A 21,162-nucleotide genomic window follows, 5' to 3' on the forward strand; every position below is an offset into this window, starting at 1 on the left:
AAAGTCATCTCTAAACTGACTTCCTAGTTTTTACTCTTCAGTAACTAAACTCTAAAGTAAAGGGGCAAGGAGGGGTAAGGGGAAGTGCTACTTAAAATAGTGTAGACACATGTAACTTGGTATTGACTCTTGGAGCTTTTGCTTATAAGGGAAATAAAGCATCAGATTGTTCTGTTCACCACACTAAGATTCACATTACAGTGATGTCAACAATCCAGAAGTCCAAGTCTGTGAGCCTGTACTACTACAGGTACTAGTAGCCAGTTTCTCCACCCTTTACCTCTGTTATATTCAGTACCCTCAGTCACCAGGAAATTGGCTTTCCCTTGACACAAACACATCATTTAAGTAGTACTTCCTCCCTGTATGACAAAATAACTTGGTTTCATAAATACCAAGGATCTAGGCAACTAAATTATATTTCAACACACAGCTATAAATGGTTATCTAGATAAGTCTGAACTTTCTTAGATCAGAAACTTTTAATGTCAGGTGCTGGTGGCTCACGCCTGTAATCCTAGCTACTCAGGAGGCTGAGATCTGAGGATCATGGTTCAAAGCCAGCCCAGGCAGGAAAGTCCATGAGACTTTTTTTTTTGGTCCAGTTTTCTGGTGGTTAATTGGAGATGAGTCTCCCAGACTTTCCCGCCCAAGCTGGCTTTGAATTGTGATACCCAGATCTTAACCTCCTAAGTAGCTAGGATTACAGGCGTGAGCCACTGGCTTTCCACGAGACTCTTATCTCCATTAATCACCAGAAAACCGGAAGTGGCGCTGTGACTCAAGTGGTAGAGCGCTTGCCTTGAGCTGAAGAGCTGAGGGACGGTGCCAAGGCCCAGAGTTCAAGCCCATGACCAAAAACAAAACAAAAAAAAAAAATTAGCCTAGGCAGAAAGGTCTGGGCAACTTTCATCTCTGATAACCACCAGAAAACTAGAAGTAGAGCTGTGGCTCATAGTGGTAGAGAGCTAGCCTTGAGCAGAAAAGCTCAGGAACAGTGCCCAGGCCCTGAGTTCAAGCCCCATAACAACAACAGCAACAACTTTTAATATTCCTAGCAGCATTATTCACAAGATGGAAGCAACTGAAGTGTCCACAGACGAAGAGACAAGATACAGATACATATAAATGGGATGCTACTCAACTCTTCCCCGTAGCAACTGCCAGGTCTAGAGCTTTAGCTCACTTTTGCCCACCACACACTACACACACAACATCTGCCGTGGCTTATGTCTTCTGATCTTTTATTATCAAGTCCTTCCCTTTGGTTAAGCTACTTTTCTTCTTCTTAGCACTATGGTTCCAGAATATGGGGCTTCCTCTCATTAAAGCATGTCATTAGTTACCAATAGGTATTAGTCACACATTCTAATTATAGCACATATTACCCAATCATCAATAAACATTAATGAATTATAGCCCATATACATGACAATATGCTAAGCCTCTGAGTCAAAAGCTATATTTTCTGTTTTTTATTTGTCATAGCCCCTGACAAAGTTCATAAATGTATCATAAATACTACAGTGGTTTGATATGTACTATCATATTCTGGACAAGGACAGGAAACTTGTCTCCTTCCCTAATTCCCTTTCTCTCCTCTCTTCCCTCCTTCTTCCTGTTCTCTGTCTGTCTGTCTGCCTGCCTCTCCATTTCAAGATGAATTCTTATTATGTTGCTTAGACTGGCCTCAAACCTATGGATTCAAATGATCCTCCTTGCATCAGCCTCCTAAGTAGCTGAAACTACAGAAGCACACCATTATACCTCAATTAGACAAGACTAGAGAAACCAAGAAAGATGTAACATTATACCTCAATTAGACAAGACTAGAGAAACCAAGAAAGATGTAACATTATACCTCAATTAGACAAGACTAGAGAAACCAAGAAAGATGTAATCTCAGAACTTGACTAAAGTAACAGAATGTTTTGTTGCTGGTAGTTGACATTTGCTTTTAGACCAATCTTAAAAAGCAGTTGTCAGTACAAGAAAGATTTCAGGACTGAGTTCAATGAGGACTACCCAAGAGACCCTAACCCAAATTACTGGAAGTTTCTATGATGGTAATTGTCATGTTATTTGCTCATAAATGTTTGTGCTAGAGCATCCAGAGAATATAATTCACCTAATAGACATCTGTATAAACACAAGAACCTTTATTCGCGTGTTAGGACAGTGTTTGAGTAGAGAGTTTCAGGGACACCTAATATACTCAGTTTACTGAACTCAGATTTGAGGTGGTTTTTTTTTTAAAGTATATTCAAGCTCTGAGTGTTTTACTTACAGAATTTTGCACATGGCTCACTTCTTGCTGCACAGAGGTAAAACACTTCGTATTTGCTTAATTAATTACCATCATTTTGCTGTTTCAACATGACTTAGTACCCTCGGTCATTTCAGTGTTAGTCCAAGGTGATGCTTCTTTTGCTCTCAACCTTATTTTGAGCTTCATTTTCTCTCTTTATGTTCTCGAGGATAGCTTCGAGGTTCAGGGTATTCATTCCCAAGATCCACAACAATAACCTCCTTAGAAAATGTCACTCCTTTTAAAGGTCTTTTTTGGAGTTCAACAACTGAAGGACTTCTAGAAACAATTCTGGGCACTTTCTGAATTTTACCCTGCAAGAGAAAGGGGACAAACAGCGTAAGTGAGCAATTTATAAACACGTGAGCACTGCTTCTAAAAATACAGTATCAATGTGCCTTGTGAACAAGAAACAGAAAAAGATTTTGTAAATGATTTAGGAAAGCACTATCCATCCTGGCCACACTGCCACATTTCTACAGTTATCGAAGTCTACAGTGACACAACTGTTCTTTGCTGACAAAGTGAAACCTATGGTTATGTGGAGTGGGTGTATGCTTTGTTGTCATTAGGGCCCTGGAGATGAGCTCATGAAGGTCCAGGCATAGTTTGGGTGCTATGGAAGAAGGACTACTCTAGTTCAGGATCATAGGTGCTTGCTGGCCCTGAGATTAGCCACAGTGGGGAGATGAACTTGTCTCATGTTTACATGTGTAATGTGAGCTAGGTAGATTCTTGAGAGACCTGTAAGGTCTTTCATAACTCTGAGATCCTAGAAGTTTAAGAAAAACAAAATGAAGGCTGGGAAGGTGGCTCAGTGGTAGAGCGCTTGCCTTGCATGCATGAGGCCCTGTGTTTGATTCCTCAGCACCACATAAGCAGAAAAAGCCAGAAGTGGCGCTGTGGCTCAAGTGGTAGAGCACCAGCCTTGAGCTGAAGAGCTGAGGGACAGCGCCCAGGCCCAGAGTTCAAGTCCCATGACTGACAAAAAAGAAAAACAAAAACAAAATGAAGAGAGAGTTGTTCAGGAAAACAGGAAATGTAAGAATGTAAAATGAGTAAACATTTAGGCTTGGCATGGACAATTGGCTTAAATAACAGGAAATGATAGGATCAGAAAAATTGTTTAAATGACTGTGGACACTGGACTCATTCCAGGTACAAACTTAAGTGACAGGCCACAGCACCCCTGATACCAAGCTAAATTGTTTTCCTTTTCAATCAGACATTATGAAACTTGAGAATGAATGAAGCATGGCACCTGCTGATCATTTTCTCCAGTATTCTCAGGCTCTTGTGTGTCTTTCATTTTGTCCTCTTCTAAGGGTGTGGCCAACACTTCTTTACTCCGTCTCTGGACAAGAATGCTAGGCCTTGGTGGTGCATTCAAATTTATGGCTTGAGTTAGGGTCCTAGAAAAATCAATCAACAGACCAGGCATGGTGGCTAACATCCGTAATCTCAGCTACCAGGGAGATAGAGAACAGGAGGATCATGGTTTGAGGCCAGTGGGAGGAAATAGTGTAAGCCCTATCTGAAAAACATCAAACTAAAAGTGAAAGGACTCAGGGAATAGTTTAAGTGGCAAAGCAATTGCTTAGCAAATGAGGCCCCAAGCTTAGTCCATAGTACTGCGAACACAGAAAAAAATAACAGAGTTTTAAATTTTCATTCATCTTCATCAATATTATCACCTGCTATAACCTCACATAGACTCACTTTTTTTTTTTTTTTTTTTTGGGTCCGGTCGTGGGGCCTGAACTCTGGGCCTGGGCACTGTCCCTCAGCTCTTCAGCTTAAGGCTAGCGCTCTACCACTTGAGCCATAGTGCCACTTCCGGATTTTTTCTTTTTGCTTATGTGGTGCTGAGGAATCGAACCCAGGGCCTCAAGCATGCAAGGCAAGCGCTCTACCACTGAGCCATCTTCCCAGCCCAGACTCACTTTTTTTTATTTCCCTGATTGTTTGTCTCCACATTAGTAGTTAAACAATCTTCATCTCCATTAGTATTTACACAAGTTGACTTTTCTTTTCTTTCTCTTTTCTTGCCTTGAAAACTGAAAACAAACAAAAGATCAGGCCAGGCACTGGTGGCTCATTCCTATAATCCTAGCTACTCAGAAGGCTGAGATCTGAGGATTCCAATTCAAAGTCAGCCTGGGCAGGAAAGTCTGTGAGACTCTTATCTCCAATTCATTACCAAAAAGTCAGAAGTGGAGTTGCAGCTGACGAGGTAGAACACTAGTGCCTTGAGCAAAATAGCTTAGTGACAGTGTCCAGGCCCTGAATTCAAGCCCCCAGAACCAGCACACACACACACACACACACACACACACAATCAGAAAAGGAGCAGTGTTTAAAAAGAAATGTACTCGTAACTTTTGTAACTGTAACCCCCCTATTTATCACCTTTACAATAAATTTTCTTAAAAATCAGAAAAGGAAGAATAGTCTTAATTCTAACATGGGATGTGAGATGTTCACTTTTAAAAAGGAAATTAGCATTTCTAGAACCCTCACAAGGAAAAAGCAGATAGCTGAGGCATTAACTTGTTCTATTTTTAAACTGCTTCATATATTATCTAGATTCATTTACTAGGATCCCAATTTACCAATATGGACTTATACCATTTGTATAAAAACACCACCAATAAGAGGAGGATGCACATGAAGCAAATTAGAAGGATGATGAAGAAGGTGATCGCGGTAGTTTCAAAACTCATAGGGTTCGTTTTAGAAGACGGGTCCATTCCCACGATCACGGGCTGTCCAAACATCTTTCCAGCTCAGTTTGAATGAGTTCTCTTGTTCTTTAAGTTTCTAGAAACAGAAGAATAAAAAGCTGTTTTTCATGGTTGTTCTTTAGATCAGTTGAGCTTCATAAAAGATGCTCTGCTTTTGGCAGAAATGACTCTCACTGGCTAATTTCTCTCCATCAATGTGGTGGGGGCTGAGGTGGCCTGAGGGGAGACTGAGCTGGGTCACATGGGTCGCTCAGCTCACCTCCCCTCACCCCAAAAACTATCACAATTCAGAGGAGAGAAAAATCGGAGCAGATGGAGCTGAGCCCAGCTCCCCATTCTTCTCCTTTTGGTGACATCACAGAACCATGGAGTCATCCATTAGAGATATCATGACCTGGAGACCACAGGCCCACTCAGCTCTCTTAGCCTGCCCATGCTTGCCTGTGAGAGGTGAGTGTGGAGGGGAGGCAGACATCTTCCCACTGTCCACATCCCATTTTCCTCTCCTAAGCTGAGCCTGACTCTGTGAACTCAGTGTACTTCCTTTTTGTAAACTTCCCTTCTGTAGCACCCAGGTCAGTGATTAACTTAATTCTAATGGTGTTCCCTCAGGACAAAGGGCCATTTTCTTCTACTGCTATTTCACTGGGCCTACCTCCTGGAGGCTATAAAGGCCATAGGTTGGGGAAGAAGGAGGGGAAAAGGTGGTCATTGTGAAGGTGAAGCCTGACTCCTGCCTAACTTCAGGTAAGAGCAAGTGGTGTCCTTGGCAAAGAAGGAAAAGGTGGAGCTTGGAGTTTTTGAAAAGCAAATAAGGCAGAAGAGATATTGCCTCCTTTGCCAACCACATCTAAAGAAGTCAGATATGAGACTGGCAGTGAGGAGTGTCTTAAGTCCATGAGTGCAGCCGTAACCAAGCATCACACACTGGGTACTTTGTAGTGAGATTTATTTCCCAAAGTTCTGAAAGTTGGGAATCCCCAAAGTAAGGCACGGGCAGATGAAACCCCAGTTGCCCTGCTTCCATCCAGAGCTTTGATGCTGGTTTTCTATAAGGAAAACCATAGGAAGCCAGGCAGAAGGGCAGAAGAGAGAAAACACCCACACAAGCCCTCCCTCCTTTTTCGTGCCAGTCCTGGGAATTGAACTCAGGTCCTTTCACTCATGCTTGGCTTTTTCACTTAAGGCTGGTACTCTATGGTTTATAGCGCAGCTCCACTTCCAACTTTTTTTCTGGTTAATTGGCAATAAGTGTCTCACAGATTTTTCTGCCCAGGCTGGACTTGAACTATGATCCTCAGATCTGAACCTTTTGAATTGCTACGATTACAGACATGAGCTACCAGCACCCTGCTTCTCACAGAATCCTTTTTAAAATTGGATTAATCCAAACACATCCCCAGAGGCTCTACCTCCAACACTTGGCATTGGGGATTGAGTTTCCAACAGGAGTATTGGAGGGGACAAAAGTATTCAAATGATAATAGAGAGTCTTTGGGCTGACACAGGCTGGCTCCAGAGGGTAGGAACTGCAGCTTCTGGATGTTCCAAATCAGGACTGCATGCTCCACCCATGTGCTGAAAGTCTCAAGGTTAATTGTATGAACCATTGGAATGGTATGTCACTCTAAACATTCTGGAGAATTCTTTTTTGGGGGGTTTGGTTGTGGGGCCTGAACTCTGGGCCTGGCCACTGTCCCTCAGCTCTTCAGCTCAAGGCTAGCACTCTACCACTTGAGCCACAGTGCCACTTCCAGCTTTTTTCTTTTTCTGCTTATGTGGTGCTGAGGAATCGAACCCAGGGCCTCATGCGTGCAAGGCAAGTGCTCTACCACTGAGCCACCTTCCCAGCCCTCCGGAGAACTCTTGGATGACTCCTCCAGCCAAAGCCCAGATGAAGATTCATACGGTGACTAGCAAGCAGAAGAACTTTAAGGAACCCAAAGGCTGAGCATGCAGCTCAGTCGAAGAGCATTTTCCTAGCATGTGCAAATCTCGAGTTTGATCCCCAGCAATGAAAAAGGAAATCAGGGACTGAAAATATGTAAAGTCAAACTGTGTAACTAAGATGAACAGATTTTGTATTCTCTAATGCATGGATCCTATAGTCCCTGTAAGAAAGGAGAGGCAAATGAGAGCGACCAACACAAACTCAAGGCTTTATTGGGGGACAGGTGTGCTGGACTGCTCCAAGCAGGAATGGAGGCAGCAGCCATGAGCAGGTGTAGGCTGAATTTAAACAGAATTTTAGGAGGTAGTCACATGGATCACATGGGCGATCACATGGGTCATAATTACATGGATTATGGGTAGAGTCAGTTCTGAGAGGAAGTGTTGTGAAGCTGTTATGTGGACTACAAGAATTGGGGAGGAGGGGCTGGGAAGGTGGCTCAGTGGTAGAGCGCTTGTCTTGCATGAGGCCCTGGATTCGATTCCTCAGCACCACATAGGCAAAAAGAAAAAAAAAGCCGGAAGTGGCGCTGTGGCTCAAGTGGTAGAGTGCTAGCCTTGAGCTGAAGAGCTGAGGGACAGGCCCAGAGTTCAGGCCCCACGACTGGACCCCCCCCCAAAAAAAAAGAATTGGGGGGAGAGTCACATTCTGAGAAAGAGTGTAGAGAGACTGTGGCAACTAGGGTAGGAATTTGTATGTCACACCAGGAAAACAATACAGCATTAGGGAAATAAAAACTTTAACAGGTTTTTTTGTAAATAGGTAGGGACACAGGGCAGGGCCTTTATCAGCAAGCTGACTCTGAGACCTTAGAGTCCCCATCCCCCAAAAAGGAATAAGGGCCCCATCCCATGTCTGAGTTTATAGGGGGTAAGTAGTGCTGGACTAGGGAGCTCTGCTGAGTGCTGGTTCTATCTGCACACCTTTTACCACACACCCAGAGGCATGAGATAGTAATCCCTAACCTTGCCAGGGGTGTGACAGCCCCGAATGCCTCGATGTTCAGCAGAAGAGCCTGCAAAGCCACTGCAGAAAACAGGGAAAGCTAGGGCTGGGAAGGTGGCTCAGTGGTGGAGTGCTTGCCTTGCATGCCTGAGGCCCTGGGTTCGATTCCTCAGCACCACATAAACAAAAAGGAAAAGAAGCCGGAAGTGGCGCTGTGGCTCAAGTGGTAGACTACTAACCTTGAGCTGAAGAGCTGAGGGACAGCGCCCAGGCCCAGAGTTCAAGCTCCACAACCGGACCAAAAACAAACAAACAAAACAGGGAAAGCTGAGCTCCGGTAGCTCACACCTGTAATCCTAGCTACTCAGGAGGCTGAGATCTGAGGACCGTAGTTCAAAACCAGCCTGGGCAAGAAAGTCCATGAGACTCTTATCTCCAATTAATCACCAGAAAATGGGAAGTGGCTCTGTGGTAGAGCTCTAGCTGAAGAGCTCAGAGCTGAGGAACAGTGCCCAGGCCCAGAGATCAAGCCCTCTGACTTACCAAAAAAAGAAAGTTATTAAATATGTAAAAGTAGGAAAAAATAAGCTCCTTTGCCATGGGCTCTGTCTGGAGGGCTGAGGAGGGAAGTGGGTATAGCTGAGGACTCAGACAGCACTGAGCCATCATTCCAGGGCTTCCTTCTGCCCCTCCCCTTATTTGTGGAGGGCACCTGAGCTCCAGGTAAAGAATGTTCTAGCCATGCATTTGGCATGCTGAGGACTCTGAAAAGCACGCTTCCCTGGATGGCACACCTTCCTGAGATGTCTGGGAGACATGTGTATTAGAGCTCACCTTGGTCATCCCCCAGGATTTGTACAAAACACTTGCTATTCTCAAGCCTTACTTATCTCCCATGCCTGTAACAACTGACAGCAAAAGGCAGAATGCAGCTATCTCAGCCACGCCATAGAGAATGGGAGCCTGTCTAGCTGTGCCCACTGCCCACACAGACGTAACAAGACAGAGGGCAGCATGGTGCTGGCTTTTTGTTTTCTTTTGTAGTACTGGAGTTGGAACTCAAAAGCTTGTGCTTCTAGGCAGATGCTCTCTCACTCACTTGAGTCATCTCCATCCATGCTGTTTTTTTGTTGTTTTTTTTTTTGTCAGTCGTGGGGCTTGAACTCTGGGCCTGGGCGCTGTCCCTCAGCTCTTCAGCTCAAGACTAGTGCTCTACCACTTGAGCTACAGCGCCACTTCCGGTTTTCTGGTGGTTTATTGGAGATAAGAGTTTCACGGTCTCTCTTGCCCTGGCTGGCTTTGAACCGCGATCCTCAGATCTCAGCCTCCTGAGTAGCTAGGATTACAGGCGTGAGCCACCAGCGCCTGGCTCCATCCCTGCTTTTTAAAACTGATAATCTATAAACTTAAAAAACCTTTCACTTCCTCCTAAATACAGTTTATTTATTTGAACTATTACAGTTTCCTCTTAAAAGGGCTTTTAGGGCTGGGAAGGTGGCTCAGTGGTAGAGTGCTTGCCTTACATGCCTGAGGCCCTGGGTTCGATTCCTCAGCATCACATAAGCAAAAAGAAAAAAGCCGGAAGTGGCGCTGTGGCTCAAGTGGTAGAGCGCTAGCCTTGAGCTGAAGAGCTGAGGAACAGCGCTCAGGCCCAGAGTTCAGGCCTCACGACCGAACCCCCCTCCCCCCCAAAAAAAAAGTGCTTTTAAAAATTATTATGATAAAGGTGATGTGCAGAGGGGTTACAGTTACAAAGTCAGGCAAAGACTACATTTAGTTTGTTTATTTATTTATTTATTTTTTGGGTCTGGTCGTGGGACCTGAACTCTGGGCCTGGGCGCTGTCCCTCAGCTCTTCAGCTCAAGGCTAGCGCTCTACCACTTGAACCACAGCGCCACTTCTGGCTTTTTTTCTTTTTGCTTATGTGGTGCTGAGGAATCAAACCCAGGGCCTCATGCATGCAAGGCAAGCGCTCTACCACTGAGCCACCTTCCCAGCCCAAAGACTACATTTCTTTTTGGACAATGTCACCCCTTCCTTTGCTCTCTTCCACATTTTCCCTCCAGACCTACCTACAAATTGTATAGTTCATTTTCAACATAGTATCTAGCAAGTACCACTGCTTCATTCTATTACAGCTTTTATATCTCTTCTTTTAATAGTTTAGCTTACATTCTTTTCCACATTCCCTTCACTCATGGTCCCTGATCTAAACAAATACCTTCTGGGTCTTAGAAATGACATATAGGACAGGGGGCTGGGAAGGTGGCTCAGTGGTAGAGCGCTTGCCTTGCATGGATGAGGCCCTGGGTTTGATTCCTCAGCACCACATAAGCAGAAAAAGCCGGAAGTGACGCTGTGTCTCAAGTGGTAGAGTGCTAGCCTTGAGCTGAAGAGCTGAGGGACAGTGCCTAGGCCCAGAGTTCAAGCCCCACGACTGACCAAAAAAAAAAAAAGTGTTCAAGCCAGGCGCTGGTGGCTCACGCTGTAATTCTAGCTACTCAGGAGGCTGAGATCTGAGGATCGCGGTTCAAAGCCAACCCAGGCAGAAAGTCGGTGAAACTCTTATCTCCAATAAACCACTAGAAAACCGGAAGTGGAGCTGCGGCTCAAGTGATAGAGTGCTAGCCTTGAGCTGAAGAGCTGAGGGACAGCGCCCAGGCCCAGAGTTCAGGCCCCACGACCGACAAAAAAAAAAAAAAAAAAAAGGAAAAACACAACCCAATAAAAAATGGACAAAAGTTAAACAGGCACTCTTCCACAATAGTATATCCAAAGGACTAACACGCATGGGAATTTCATCCATACTTTTCTTTCTTTTTTTTTTTTTTTTTGGGTCCGGTCATGGGGCCTGAACTCTGGGCCTGAGCGCTGTCCCTCAGCTCTTCAGCTCAAGGCTAGCGCTCTACCACTTGAGCCACAGCGCCACTTCCGGCTTTTTTTTTTCTTTTTGCTTATGTGGTGCTGAGGAATCGAACCCAGGGCCTCATGCATGCAAGGCAAGCGCTCTACCACTGAGCCACCTTCCCAGCCCCTTATACTTTTATTTCTTAAATGGGGTTTTGTGCTTAAAGGGATTGATGTTTGTGTGTGTGTATGTGTGTGTGTGTGCACCTTAACCTGTATAAGCATGATAATTTTTCTGAATAATATTTAAGACTAAAATTTTAAAATACCACACTTTCAGTCTGATGTTTAGTTAATTGGAGATAGAATCTAGGGATTTTTCTGTCTTAGCAAACCTTGAACCAAGGTCCTCTGATCTCAGTCTCCACCTGTCACCAACTTACAAAATCTTTATTTACTTACTTTGTGCCAGTCCTGGGGCTTGAATGTAGGGCCTAGGTATTGTCCCTGCACTTTTTTTTTCTTTCTCAAGGCTAGTGCTCTACCATTGGAACCACAACTCTACTTCTTCTAGCTTTTATTTTTGGTGGCTAATTGTAGCTAAGATGCTCTTGTATTTCCTGCCTGGGTTGGTTTCAAACCCATCACCTTCAGATCTCAGCTTCCTGAGTATCCAGAATTACAGGCATGAGCCACCAGGCTCTACAGTTTATTTTTAATGAATAATTTATGTAATTCTAAAAGTAACACGACAAAATAAGGCATACATTAAGAATCTCTGATACCATTTCTTCCTTCCCTCCAACCCACAGGAAATGATAATTATTTGTATATGCTTTAAGAATTGATGTGGAAGGACCATGCACTCTCATTTGTCTGTTGTAATACAAAAGGCACACCCTGCACAGTGTTCTGTACTTGATACTTTTCACTTAGTGAGATCTTTCCACTTGACTATGTAGAGAATTTTATTTTTCATAGCTGGATAATGCTCTATGAATCACTGTGTATAAAACCAGTCCTTTGATGAGTACTTAAGTTTCCAGGCTTTTGCTATAAAAGCAATAAAAACACCTCATATCCAATGTAAGCAAGTACCTCTGTTGGAAGAAAAAAATTCCAAAATGGGACCAGTGGATGAAAGGGAAATGCAGTGTGTGTGTGTGTGTGTGTGTGTGTGCGCGCGCGCGTGCACGCGCATGCCACTAGAGTGGCACACTAGACTTCAACTTGGGACTGCAGCCTTTCCCACTAGAGGCTGGTGCTCTACCACTTGAGCCACGGCTCTACTTCTGGATTCTTGTTGGCTGGTCGGAGACGAGTCTCACGGGCTTTCCTGTGCCAGCCGTCTTTGAACCTTGATCCTCGGATGTCACCGCGTGAGTGGAGCTCCGGGGCCTGCGCCGCGCAGGCCCGGCCGCGGTGTGTTTGCGGGTCCCGCGAAGCTCTGCGGGCCTGCAGGCGTTCCCGCAGCGCCCGCCGAGCTGCCGGCCGGCTCAGAGCGCGTTTCACACTAGATGAACTCTCCCGTCCCGGTCCGCGCGGAAACCGTCGCTTTGTGCCCTTCCCTGCAGTCTTTGTTTCCGGGCCCTGCGTCTGATTTCTCTACTGGGTGGTGAACTGCCGTTTAAATACTCCACAGTGAACGCTTAACATATTTGTATTTGGAAAAGAATATTCAAGGGGAAAAAGCGGCTGTGAACTCCATCCATGGCACAAAGGAACAACACCCGACTTGCTCACCCAGGCGCGAACCCCGCAAGAGGGGGGACCACGCCCTGCCGCGCCCGCCCGCCCGCCCGCCCGCCGCAGAGCCTGCAGGCAGCGCATGCGCAGGCGCTCCCGGTTCCTGCAGGGCCGATCTGTGCGCAGGCTCCAGAGAGCTGCGCGCGTCCACCGGAACGTCTGGCGCCAGCTCCCAAGAGCCCGCACTTCACCCTGGTCCTAACGGGACGGTGTTGCGCATGCTCGAAGCCGCCGCTCCCAGGCTTCTCTCTATCTAGAGCCGAAGGTGGTGGGTCGCCGTGGCCCTGGCCCCTCTGGCCCAAGACTTCTGCGCCAGCCCAGGGCCACCGTTGTCCTTTGGTTCGCAAACAAAACTCCACCATTCTGTACCAGAAGATACTCCTCCCTCGGCCTCCACGTGGTGGCAGGGAGGTCCCCGGTGTTGCCTGGCGGCAGTGGCGGTCCGGCCGCGCCGCCCCGACCTTGCGGCCGGCTGCTCGGTTCCATCGCGCACAGCCAGGCCCGCCGCCCCTTCCCCGCGCTCGGCAGCGCCGCGGTCGTGGAACGGAACAAGAGCAGTTTGTTGAGCTGGAAGGTGCTCGGGAAGCGCGGTTCTCAGGTCCTCAGGGCCCCAAGATGGGTTTTATTCTTCCATCATGGTTCCCAGTCTCACTCCGTGCCTCAGCTCCCGGCTGCTGATCAGCTCCCGGCTGCTGACCATTCCCTACAGAGCGTCTCCCCTCTTCTACTGGACTGACCTTGCCCGTGTACTGTGTATGTTTTTAATCATGGCAAAATACGTGGATCAACCTGGTGTGCGGTCCTTGCACAGCCGCCTGGCCAATCTCCCTTACTCTTCTGATTCTACTATTCACGCTGCTAACGCAAGCCCAGCATGCAGATTATAATAGGAAAAGGCCGTTTTGTTGCTTGCAGATTTTTTTTTTTTTTGAGCGTGGATAATGGGTTATTCTGTAATTCACTGCTGCTATTATTTTTTACCTGTAATGAGACTTCAGTTCATGCCTGGCACTTGTTTGCTAGGCTGGTGCTCTACCACTTGAGCCATGCCTCCAAGCCAAATCCTGCAAATTTGTGTTACTTTATGTTTTGTTTTTTAAAAAACTGGTTAAAACCAGATAAACAGGAATGAAAGGAGAAAAAGTGAGCAAATGGGGTCATTATATTCAATGTACATTATGTAAAACATGAACTATCACTTTAGGGTAGGGATGGGAGAGGGAAAATGGGGGAGTATGAAGGAAAGGGTCACATGGACCAAAAAGCATTATACTCTCACCTGACTTACGGAATTGTAACTCCTTAACCTACTTAATAAAAACATACATAACACAAATGTTACCAACTTACATACAGTGGTGTATGTTCACATATTGTACAACCAATACTACCTACCATCCATTCACAGATCTGTGGATCTTAAAATTTTTATTTTTTTTTGTCGGTCCTGGGGCCTGAACTCTGGGCCTGGGCGCTGTCCCTCAGCTCTTCAGCTCAAGGCTAGCACTCTACCACTTGAGCCACAGCGCCACTTCGGGCTTTTTCTGCTTGTATGGTGCTGAGGAATCAAACCCAGGGCTTCATGCATGCAAGGCAAGCATTTTACCACTGAGCCACCTTCCCAGCCCCGGATCTTAAAAATTTTAAACGTTGTTCTGATTAAATAATGCATCCTCTTAACTCTTAGTAATGCTGCCACCTTCTAAAACTATTAACTTGATGATTAAGTTTAACACATTAATTGGGAATACGGAAGACAGGTTTTCAGACTATAGCAAATTTTGTCTCTGTGTGTGTGTGTGTGTGTGTGTGTGTGTATGTGTGTGTGTGTGTATGTGTGTGTGTGTGTGTGTATGTGTGTGTGTATGTGTGTGTGTGTATGTGTGTGTGTGTGTATGTGTGTGTGTATGTGTGTGTGTGTATGTGTGTGTGTGTGTATGTGTGTGTGTGTATGTGTGTGTGTGTGTATGTGTGTGTGTATGTGTGTGTGTATGTGTGTGTGTGTGTGTGTATGTGTGTGTGTGTATGTGTGTGTGTGTATGTGTGTGTGTGTGTGTGTATGTGTGTGTGTGTATGTGTGTGTATGTGTGTATGTGTGTGTGTGTATGTGTGTGTGTGTGTATGTGTGTGTATGTGTGTGTGTGTGTGTATGTGTGTGTGTGTATGTGTGTATGTGTGTGTGTGTGTATGTGTGTGTGTGTGTATGTGTGTATGTGTGTGTGTGTGTGTGTGTGTATGTGTGTGTGTGTATGTGTGTGTGTGTATGTGTGTGTGTGTATGTGTGTGTGTGTATGTGTGTGTGTGTATGTGTGTGTGTATGTGTGTGTGTATGTGTGTGTGTGTGTATGTGTGTATGTGTGTGTGTATGTGTGTGTGTGTATGTGTGTATGTGTGTGTGTGTGTATGTGTGTGTGTGTGTGTATGTGTGTGTGTGTGTATGTGTGTATGTGTGTGTGTGTGTGTGTGTTGGTACTAGAGCTTGAACTTGGGGCCTTGTGCTCTTTTTCTGCTCAAGGGTGGCACTCTCCCACTTGATGCATAGCTCTACTTCTAGCTTTCTGCTGATTAACTGGAGATAAAAATTTCACAGACTTTACTGTCCAGGCTGGCTTTGAAGCTTGATCCTCAGATCTCATCCTCCTGAGTAGTTAGGATTACAAGTATGAGCCACTAGGGCCTGGGTATAGCAAGTCTTTTGTCCATTTTTTTTTTGGGGGGGGGGGGTCCGGTCATGGGGCCTGGTCTCTGGGTCTGGGTACTGTCCCTCAGCTCGTCAGCTCAAGGCTAGCGCTCTACCACTTGAGCCACAGCACCATTTCCGGCTTTTTTCTTTTTGCTCATGTGGTGCTGAGGAATCGAACCCAGGGCCTCAGGCATGCAAGGCAAGCGCTCTACCGAGCCACCTTCCCAGCCCATGTCCATTTTTTGTTAAATAAGGTTGCTTATTTTGTTATTGTTTTTGTTTGTTGTGGTTTCAGGTGTCCTTTTCCTGGATAGAATCCATTATTAAATTCAGAATTTGCAAATATTTCCTCTTGTGGGTTGCCTTTTTAATCTGTTGATGCTGTCTTTTGATATACATTTTTAAATTTTTCATGAATTCCAATTTGTCTATTGTTTATTTTCTTTCTTTGGTGTCATATCCAAGAAATTACTGTCAAATCCAGTAAGCTTTTGTTTTCTTTTTTTCCAACACTTCTGTAGTTTTGGTTCTTACATTTGTTTTTGATCATTTTGAGTTAATTTGAACAGAAGTTGTGCCCAAGGACACAAAATATTTAGACATTTAAAATATGTAAAAGTTTAAGGAAGTCAATAGTTATACAAAATGCCCCTCTGAGAAAGGAAAAGGAAGGGGCAGGATTTTCTGGGATAAAGCACATGTGTTCAGAATGCTTCATTTCTTATTAAAAATTTAATGCTATTATGTTTAAATGTTGGGTGTTTTATATCTGGATTTGTTGTATTATCCGCTATATTTTCCTATCTACTGGAAATATTTCATGATAATTAAATAGAAAATATAGCCAAGCTAACTGAAAAGGAAAAGTCATCTATAATTTTATCTCCCCTACTCTACCTCTGAGATAAATTTATTAATATATGGGTGTAAATCTTTCCAGTGTTTTTCCACATCTTTGTGTGTCTGCTCAACTCGACAGAAGGAAGGCCATCACATACCTGCAGTGCAGGCAGTGGTCAGTTTGGCAGGGTACAAAATGACTTAAAGAGTTTGCACTGATTTGTTTGCTACAACTTATTTTGATTTGTTAACACAATTTTAAACATTTTTTTCTCAGCTTTTCAGAATTAATGATTCTAAATGCTTATAGAATTCATGGAATAAACAAAGTCATGAATCTGAATAGATAATTCTGTTATATCAGATTTAATTTTCATCTTTTGAGTGATCTTGTTTTTTCTCCTGCTTTTTGTATTTCTGCCTATGTATTTTAGCTATGATTTCTCTCGTCAGCTATTTCCCCAACATTCTGCTTCCTCTATGGTCAACATAGACTATATGTGTATACATAGTACAGAAGGGTAAACCTGAAGGCTTCCTGTGCAACTTAATCTCACTTGCTCTTTGAGTGCCACCTAATGGTAATGCTCTAGTGTCAGCTCAGTGTAACCATTTTATTGAATTGCTAGCTGAAATTTAGTGTCAGTCATTTAAAGATGATCATATCATAAACCAGTGTGGCTTTCAACTGTTTTGCAAAACACAAATCTGGTGACCTCTAACATATCCTGACCCTAGGTACAACTCCAGAGCCACTATCAGAGAAGTATCAACACTGATTGATAGAAAAGCTAAATGTCATTGAACAAACATTCAGTTCCTGGGGCTGAACTTTCCTCCTTAAAGTGTACAGTTCCATACATGCTCATTATAACCACTGGGACCTCCTACAAACAAGAGCAAGAGTAAGGTATTTTCTTCCTCTCTTCTCCTCCCTTCCATCTTCCTCCTTTCTTCTTTTGTGCTGGTACTGGAGCCTGAATTCAGGGCCAGAGCGACTCTTTCTTTTGTTCAAGGCCAGCACTCTCCCACTTGAGCCATGTCAGGCTTTTTGCTGGTTAATTGGAGATAAAAGCCTCACAGATGTATCTGTGTGGGCTTGATTTGAACTTACATCTTCCTCCTGAGTAGGATTACATATTACAGGAATGAGCCATTGGTGCCTGGCTTCCAGCTCCTTTAACTTACACACACACACACACACACACACACACACACACACACACACACACACGAGATTTAAAATTATTCAGTGAGCCGGGCGCTGGTGGCTCACGCCTGTAATCCTAGCTACTCAGGAGGCTGAGATCTGAGGATCGCGGTTCAAAGCTAGCCCGGGCAAGAAAGACCGTGAGACTCCTATCTCCAATAAACCACCAGAAAACCGGAAGTGGCGCTGTAGCTCAAGTGGTAGAGCGCTCGCCTTGAGCTGAAGAGCTGAGGGACAGCGCCCAGGCCCAGAGTTCAAGCCCCACAACCGACAAAAAAAAAAAAAAAAAAAAAAAAAAAATTATTCAGTGATAACTTGTTAAAGCATAACAAGGAAGACATTACTCAGGACCATCACGTTAGGTACAGGTATCAGTACAATGGGCTGTTGAAGTGGAGAGAGACTGGGACCAATTAATGCTGCATTGATGAGGGAAATTTTATAGTAAAAAAGCAGTGTGGGGGTTAGTGAATGAAAAATGCTAAGAGGAAACATCATATTCTAGGCATACTGATCTATCAGGATGCTTGATGTAGGTAGGCCAGAGTTACCAGACATCACCTGGAGGGTGATCTGATCAGACATTGTAATCAGAGACTGGGCTCGGGGTGGTTCTTGCTAAACCGACTTAACAAATTTCTTAGTTTAAAAACTGGCTTTACAAAGAAGTACAGGTGGCCTACAGAATGGCCAAGTGCAGAATCTTTGCCCCCCCCACTTCCTCTTGAAAGTCAAGAAATAAGAGTTTTAAAATTCTCATTTTAAAATCAAGAGCGTTATCAAGCTTCTGTCTTAAAGAAGTTAGGGATACCTCCTAAATATTAAACATTGTAATGTAACAATAATAGATGACATTTATTGTGGGCTTACTATAAGCTAGAAAATAATGTGCTAATTATTATTATTATTTTTTTGTTGGTCGTGGGGCTTGAACTATGGGCTTGACGCTGTCCCTGTGCCTTCAGCTCAAGGTGAGCGCTCTACTGCTTGAGCCACACCGCCACTTCCGGTTTTCTAGTGGTTTATTGGAGATAAGAGTCTCATGGACTTTCCTGCCCGGACTAGCTTTGAACCATGATCCTCAGATCTCAGCCTCCTGAGTAGCTAGGATCACAGGCGTGAGCCACCAGCACCGGGCAATGTGCTAATTGTTTAGATCTATTACTTCACTTAAGCCCCCTCCCCTCATTCTGAAGGGTGGGAATAATAATATACCTGTATCATTTTACCTAGTAGATCAGCTTTGAAGGAGGAGAGTTAGCTTTTAGAATTGGATTCCCAGTGTCTTTTTTTTTTTCCTGGAAAATGTATAATACTTGTTCAACAGGTAAAAATTGCCTGAACCTAGGCAGGAAGTTTGTAACACTCCATCTCAACAGCAAAAGCTAGAGTGGTGGTATACATCTGTCAGCTATGGTAGGAAGTATAAATAGGAAGATCTCAGTTCAGGTCAGCCCCAGAAAACAGTGAGATCCCATCTCAAAAATAACCATGGTAAAGGGGCTGGGAAGGTGGCTCAGTGGTAGAGTGCTTGCCTTGTATGCATGAGGCCCTGGGTTAGATTCCTCAGTACCACATAAGCAGAAAAAAGCCAGAAGAGGTGCTGTGGCTCAAGTGTTAGAGCGCTAGCCTTGAGCTGAAGAGCTGAGGGACAGCACCCAGGCCAGAGTTCAAGCCCCATGACTGGCAAAAAAAAAAAAAAAAAAAATTAATAAAAATAACCATGGTAAAAAGGGCTAGGGGAATGGCCCTAGTGGTAGAGTGCCTGTCCACCTAGCAAGCATGTGACCCTGTTCAAACTCTATACAAAAAAAAAAAAAAAGCCAGGAGAGACTGAATATCCAGAAAAACTGCACTTAATATTTTTTTTTTTTGTCAGTTGTGGGGCTTGCGCTCTGGGCAGGGTGCTGTCCCTCAGCTCTTCAGCTCAAGGCAAGCCCTTTACCACTTGAGCCACAGCACTGTTTCCTTAATATTTTTTTCTTGAGACAGAGTTTTGTTATGTAGCCAAGGCTGGCCTTGAACATATGAGCTTCCTGAGTCTCTGCTGGGTTATAGAGATACACTACAAAGTCCTATCATTTTGTTTGGTTTTTGGTGGCACTGGGGTTTATATTCAGAGTCCTGTGTTGGCTAGATAAATACTCTACTCCCTGAGGTTTGCCTGAAGCCCTAAAATAACCTTAAAGCTTGAAATTTCACTTTATAACAGAACTATTTTTCCATGAAAATACTTCTTAAAAAAATGGTGTGATGCCTGTGAAAAGTGGGTTTAAAAAAAATCTGTGTGGAAAACAAAGGAGGAGGCTACAATGCTTGATAAGAAATGTACTCATTATCTTGCCCATGTAATTGTAACCCCTCCGTACAGTATTTTCACAATTAAAAAAAAAAAAATCTGTGTGGGGTAATCCAAACTTTTTCTGAGAAGACAATTCAGATCAAAGAACTTTCCCAATAAGTTTTGTCATTATCATTTATTTCAAATAAAGACGTGAATTCAGAATTAATATAAGGTTTTAATTTTAAAGCATTTGGCAAAACAAAAGTTATTAAGAGTTTGAGTAAAGCTTTGGAGGTACCTGTGCCATGTATTATAGACAGACATAAAAAATAAAAAGAGCCTGAAAAAAAGAAAAGTCAGATAAATTTGGGTTTGTAAAAATGAATGCAGTGGTACAGTTCCTCTAGGAAGAAGCAATCTGCAATGTGCTGTAAGTTAGAAATCAAAAGAACATATTGTTTTCTTCTCATTGTGACCATCATAATACAGTTTACACATATAAACCCGAATTCTTTTATCAGGGAGTATAGAAAACACAACGCTGCTATTTTAACAGGGGTTTACATAAAATGTACTACAAAACATTTTCTTATGAAAATAAATTTTTTTGTTTTTGTTTGTTTTGCTTTTGTCCGTCCTGGAGTTTGAACTCTGGGCCTGTGTGCTGTCCCTGAGCTCTTCAGCTCAAGGATGAAAATAAATTTTTTAAAAAGGCTGGGAATGGGGGGGGGCTGGGAAGGTGGCTCAGTGGTAGAGCGCTCCCCTTGCATGCTTGAGGCCCTGGGTTCAATTCCTCAGTACCACATAAGCAGAAAAAAAAAAGCTGGAAGTGGAGCTGTGGCTCAAGTGGTAGAGCGCTACCCTTGAGCTGAAGAGCTGAGGGATAGCGTCCAGGCCCAGAGTTCAGGCCCCACGACCAGACCCCCCCCCCCCAAAAAAAAAGGTGGGAATGGAAGTGGCGCTGTGGCTCAAGTGGTAGAGCGCTTGCCTTGAGCTCAAGAGCTCAAGGACAGTAGGTCCAGAATTCAAGCCCCACGACCACCACCACCACCAACAACAACAAAGAGTTCATTTTGCGGGAGGCTGATGGTTCACACCTGTAATCCTAGCTACTCAGGAGATTGAGATCTGAGGATCGTGGTTCAAAGCCAGCTCGGGCAGAAAAGTTTCTGAGACTCTCATCTCCAATAAAACCAGAAGCGGCACTCTGGTTCAAGTGGTAGAGTAATAGCCTTGAGCTGAAGAGCTGAGGGACACCGACCAGGCCCAGAGTTCAAGCCCCACAACTGACAAAAAAAAAAAAGGCTGGGAATGTGGCTTAGTGGTAGAGTGTTTGCCTAGCATGCCTGAAGCCTTGGGTTCGATTCCCTAATACCACATAAACAGAAAAAGCCAGAAGTGGAGCTGTGGCTCAATTGGTAGAGTGCTAGCCTTGAGCAAAAACAGCTCAGGGACAGTGCCTCGCCCCTGAGTTCAAACCCCAGGACTGGCAAAAAAAAAAAAAAAAGAAATATGATATAACCAATTTCCAAAGTATCAAACAACTTAAATATTTACTGTATGAACAGACTTCCAAAAAGAAATACAAAACTTATGAAATCAAC

The 21,162-nt window shown here is 44.2% G+C and overlaps 1 protein-coding gene across 1 annotated transcript; it reads right to left on the reverse strand.

The window, feature by feature from the left end:
• Positions 1 to 2,451: 2,451 nt before the first annotated feature.
• On the reverse strand, positions 2,452 to 5,031 carry CUNH2orf74 (chromosome unknown C2orf74 homolog). Its single transcript, XM_042691130.1, has 4 exons — positions 4,937 to 5,031; positions 4,252 to 4,365; positions 3,570 to 3,720; positions 2,452 to 2,622 (listed from the first exon to the last, which is right to left on the reverse strand). Exons 1-4 carry the CDS (start codon positions 5,029 to 5,031, stop codon positions 2,452 to 2,454), a joined length of 531 nt encoding a protein of 176 aa, XP_042547064.1.
• Between the last annotated feature and the right edge of the window lie 16,131 nt (positions 5,032 to 21,162).

The sequence above is a fragment of the Dipodomys spectabilis genome, unplaced genomic scaffold (genome assembly GCF_019054845.1).
Source record: "Dipodomys spectabilis isolate Male_0828 unplaced genomic scaffold, ASM1905484v1 ptg000141l, whole genome shotgun sequence".
Lineage (NCBI taxonomy): Eukaryota > Metazoa > Chordata > Mammalia > Rodentia > Heteromyidae > Dipodomys > Dipodomys spectabilis.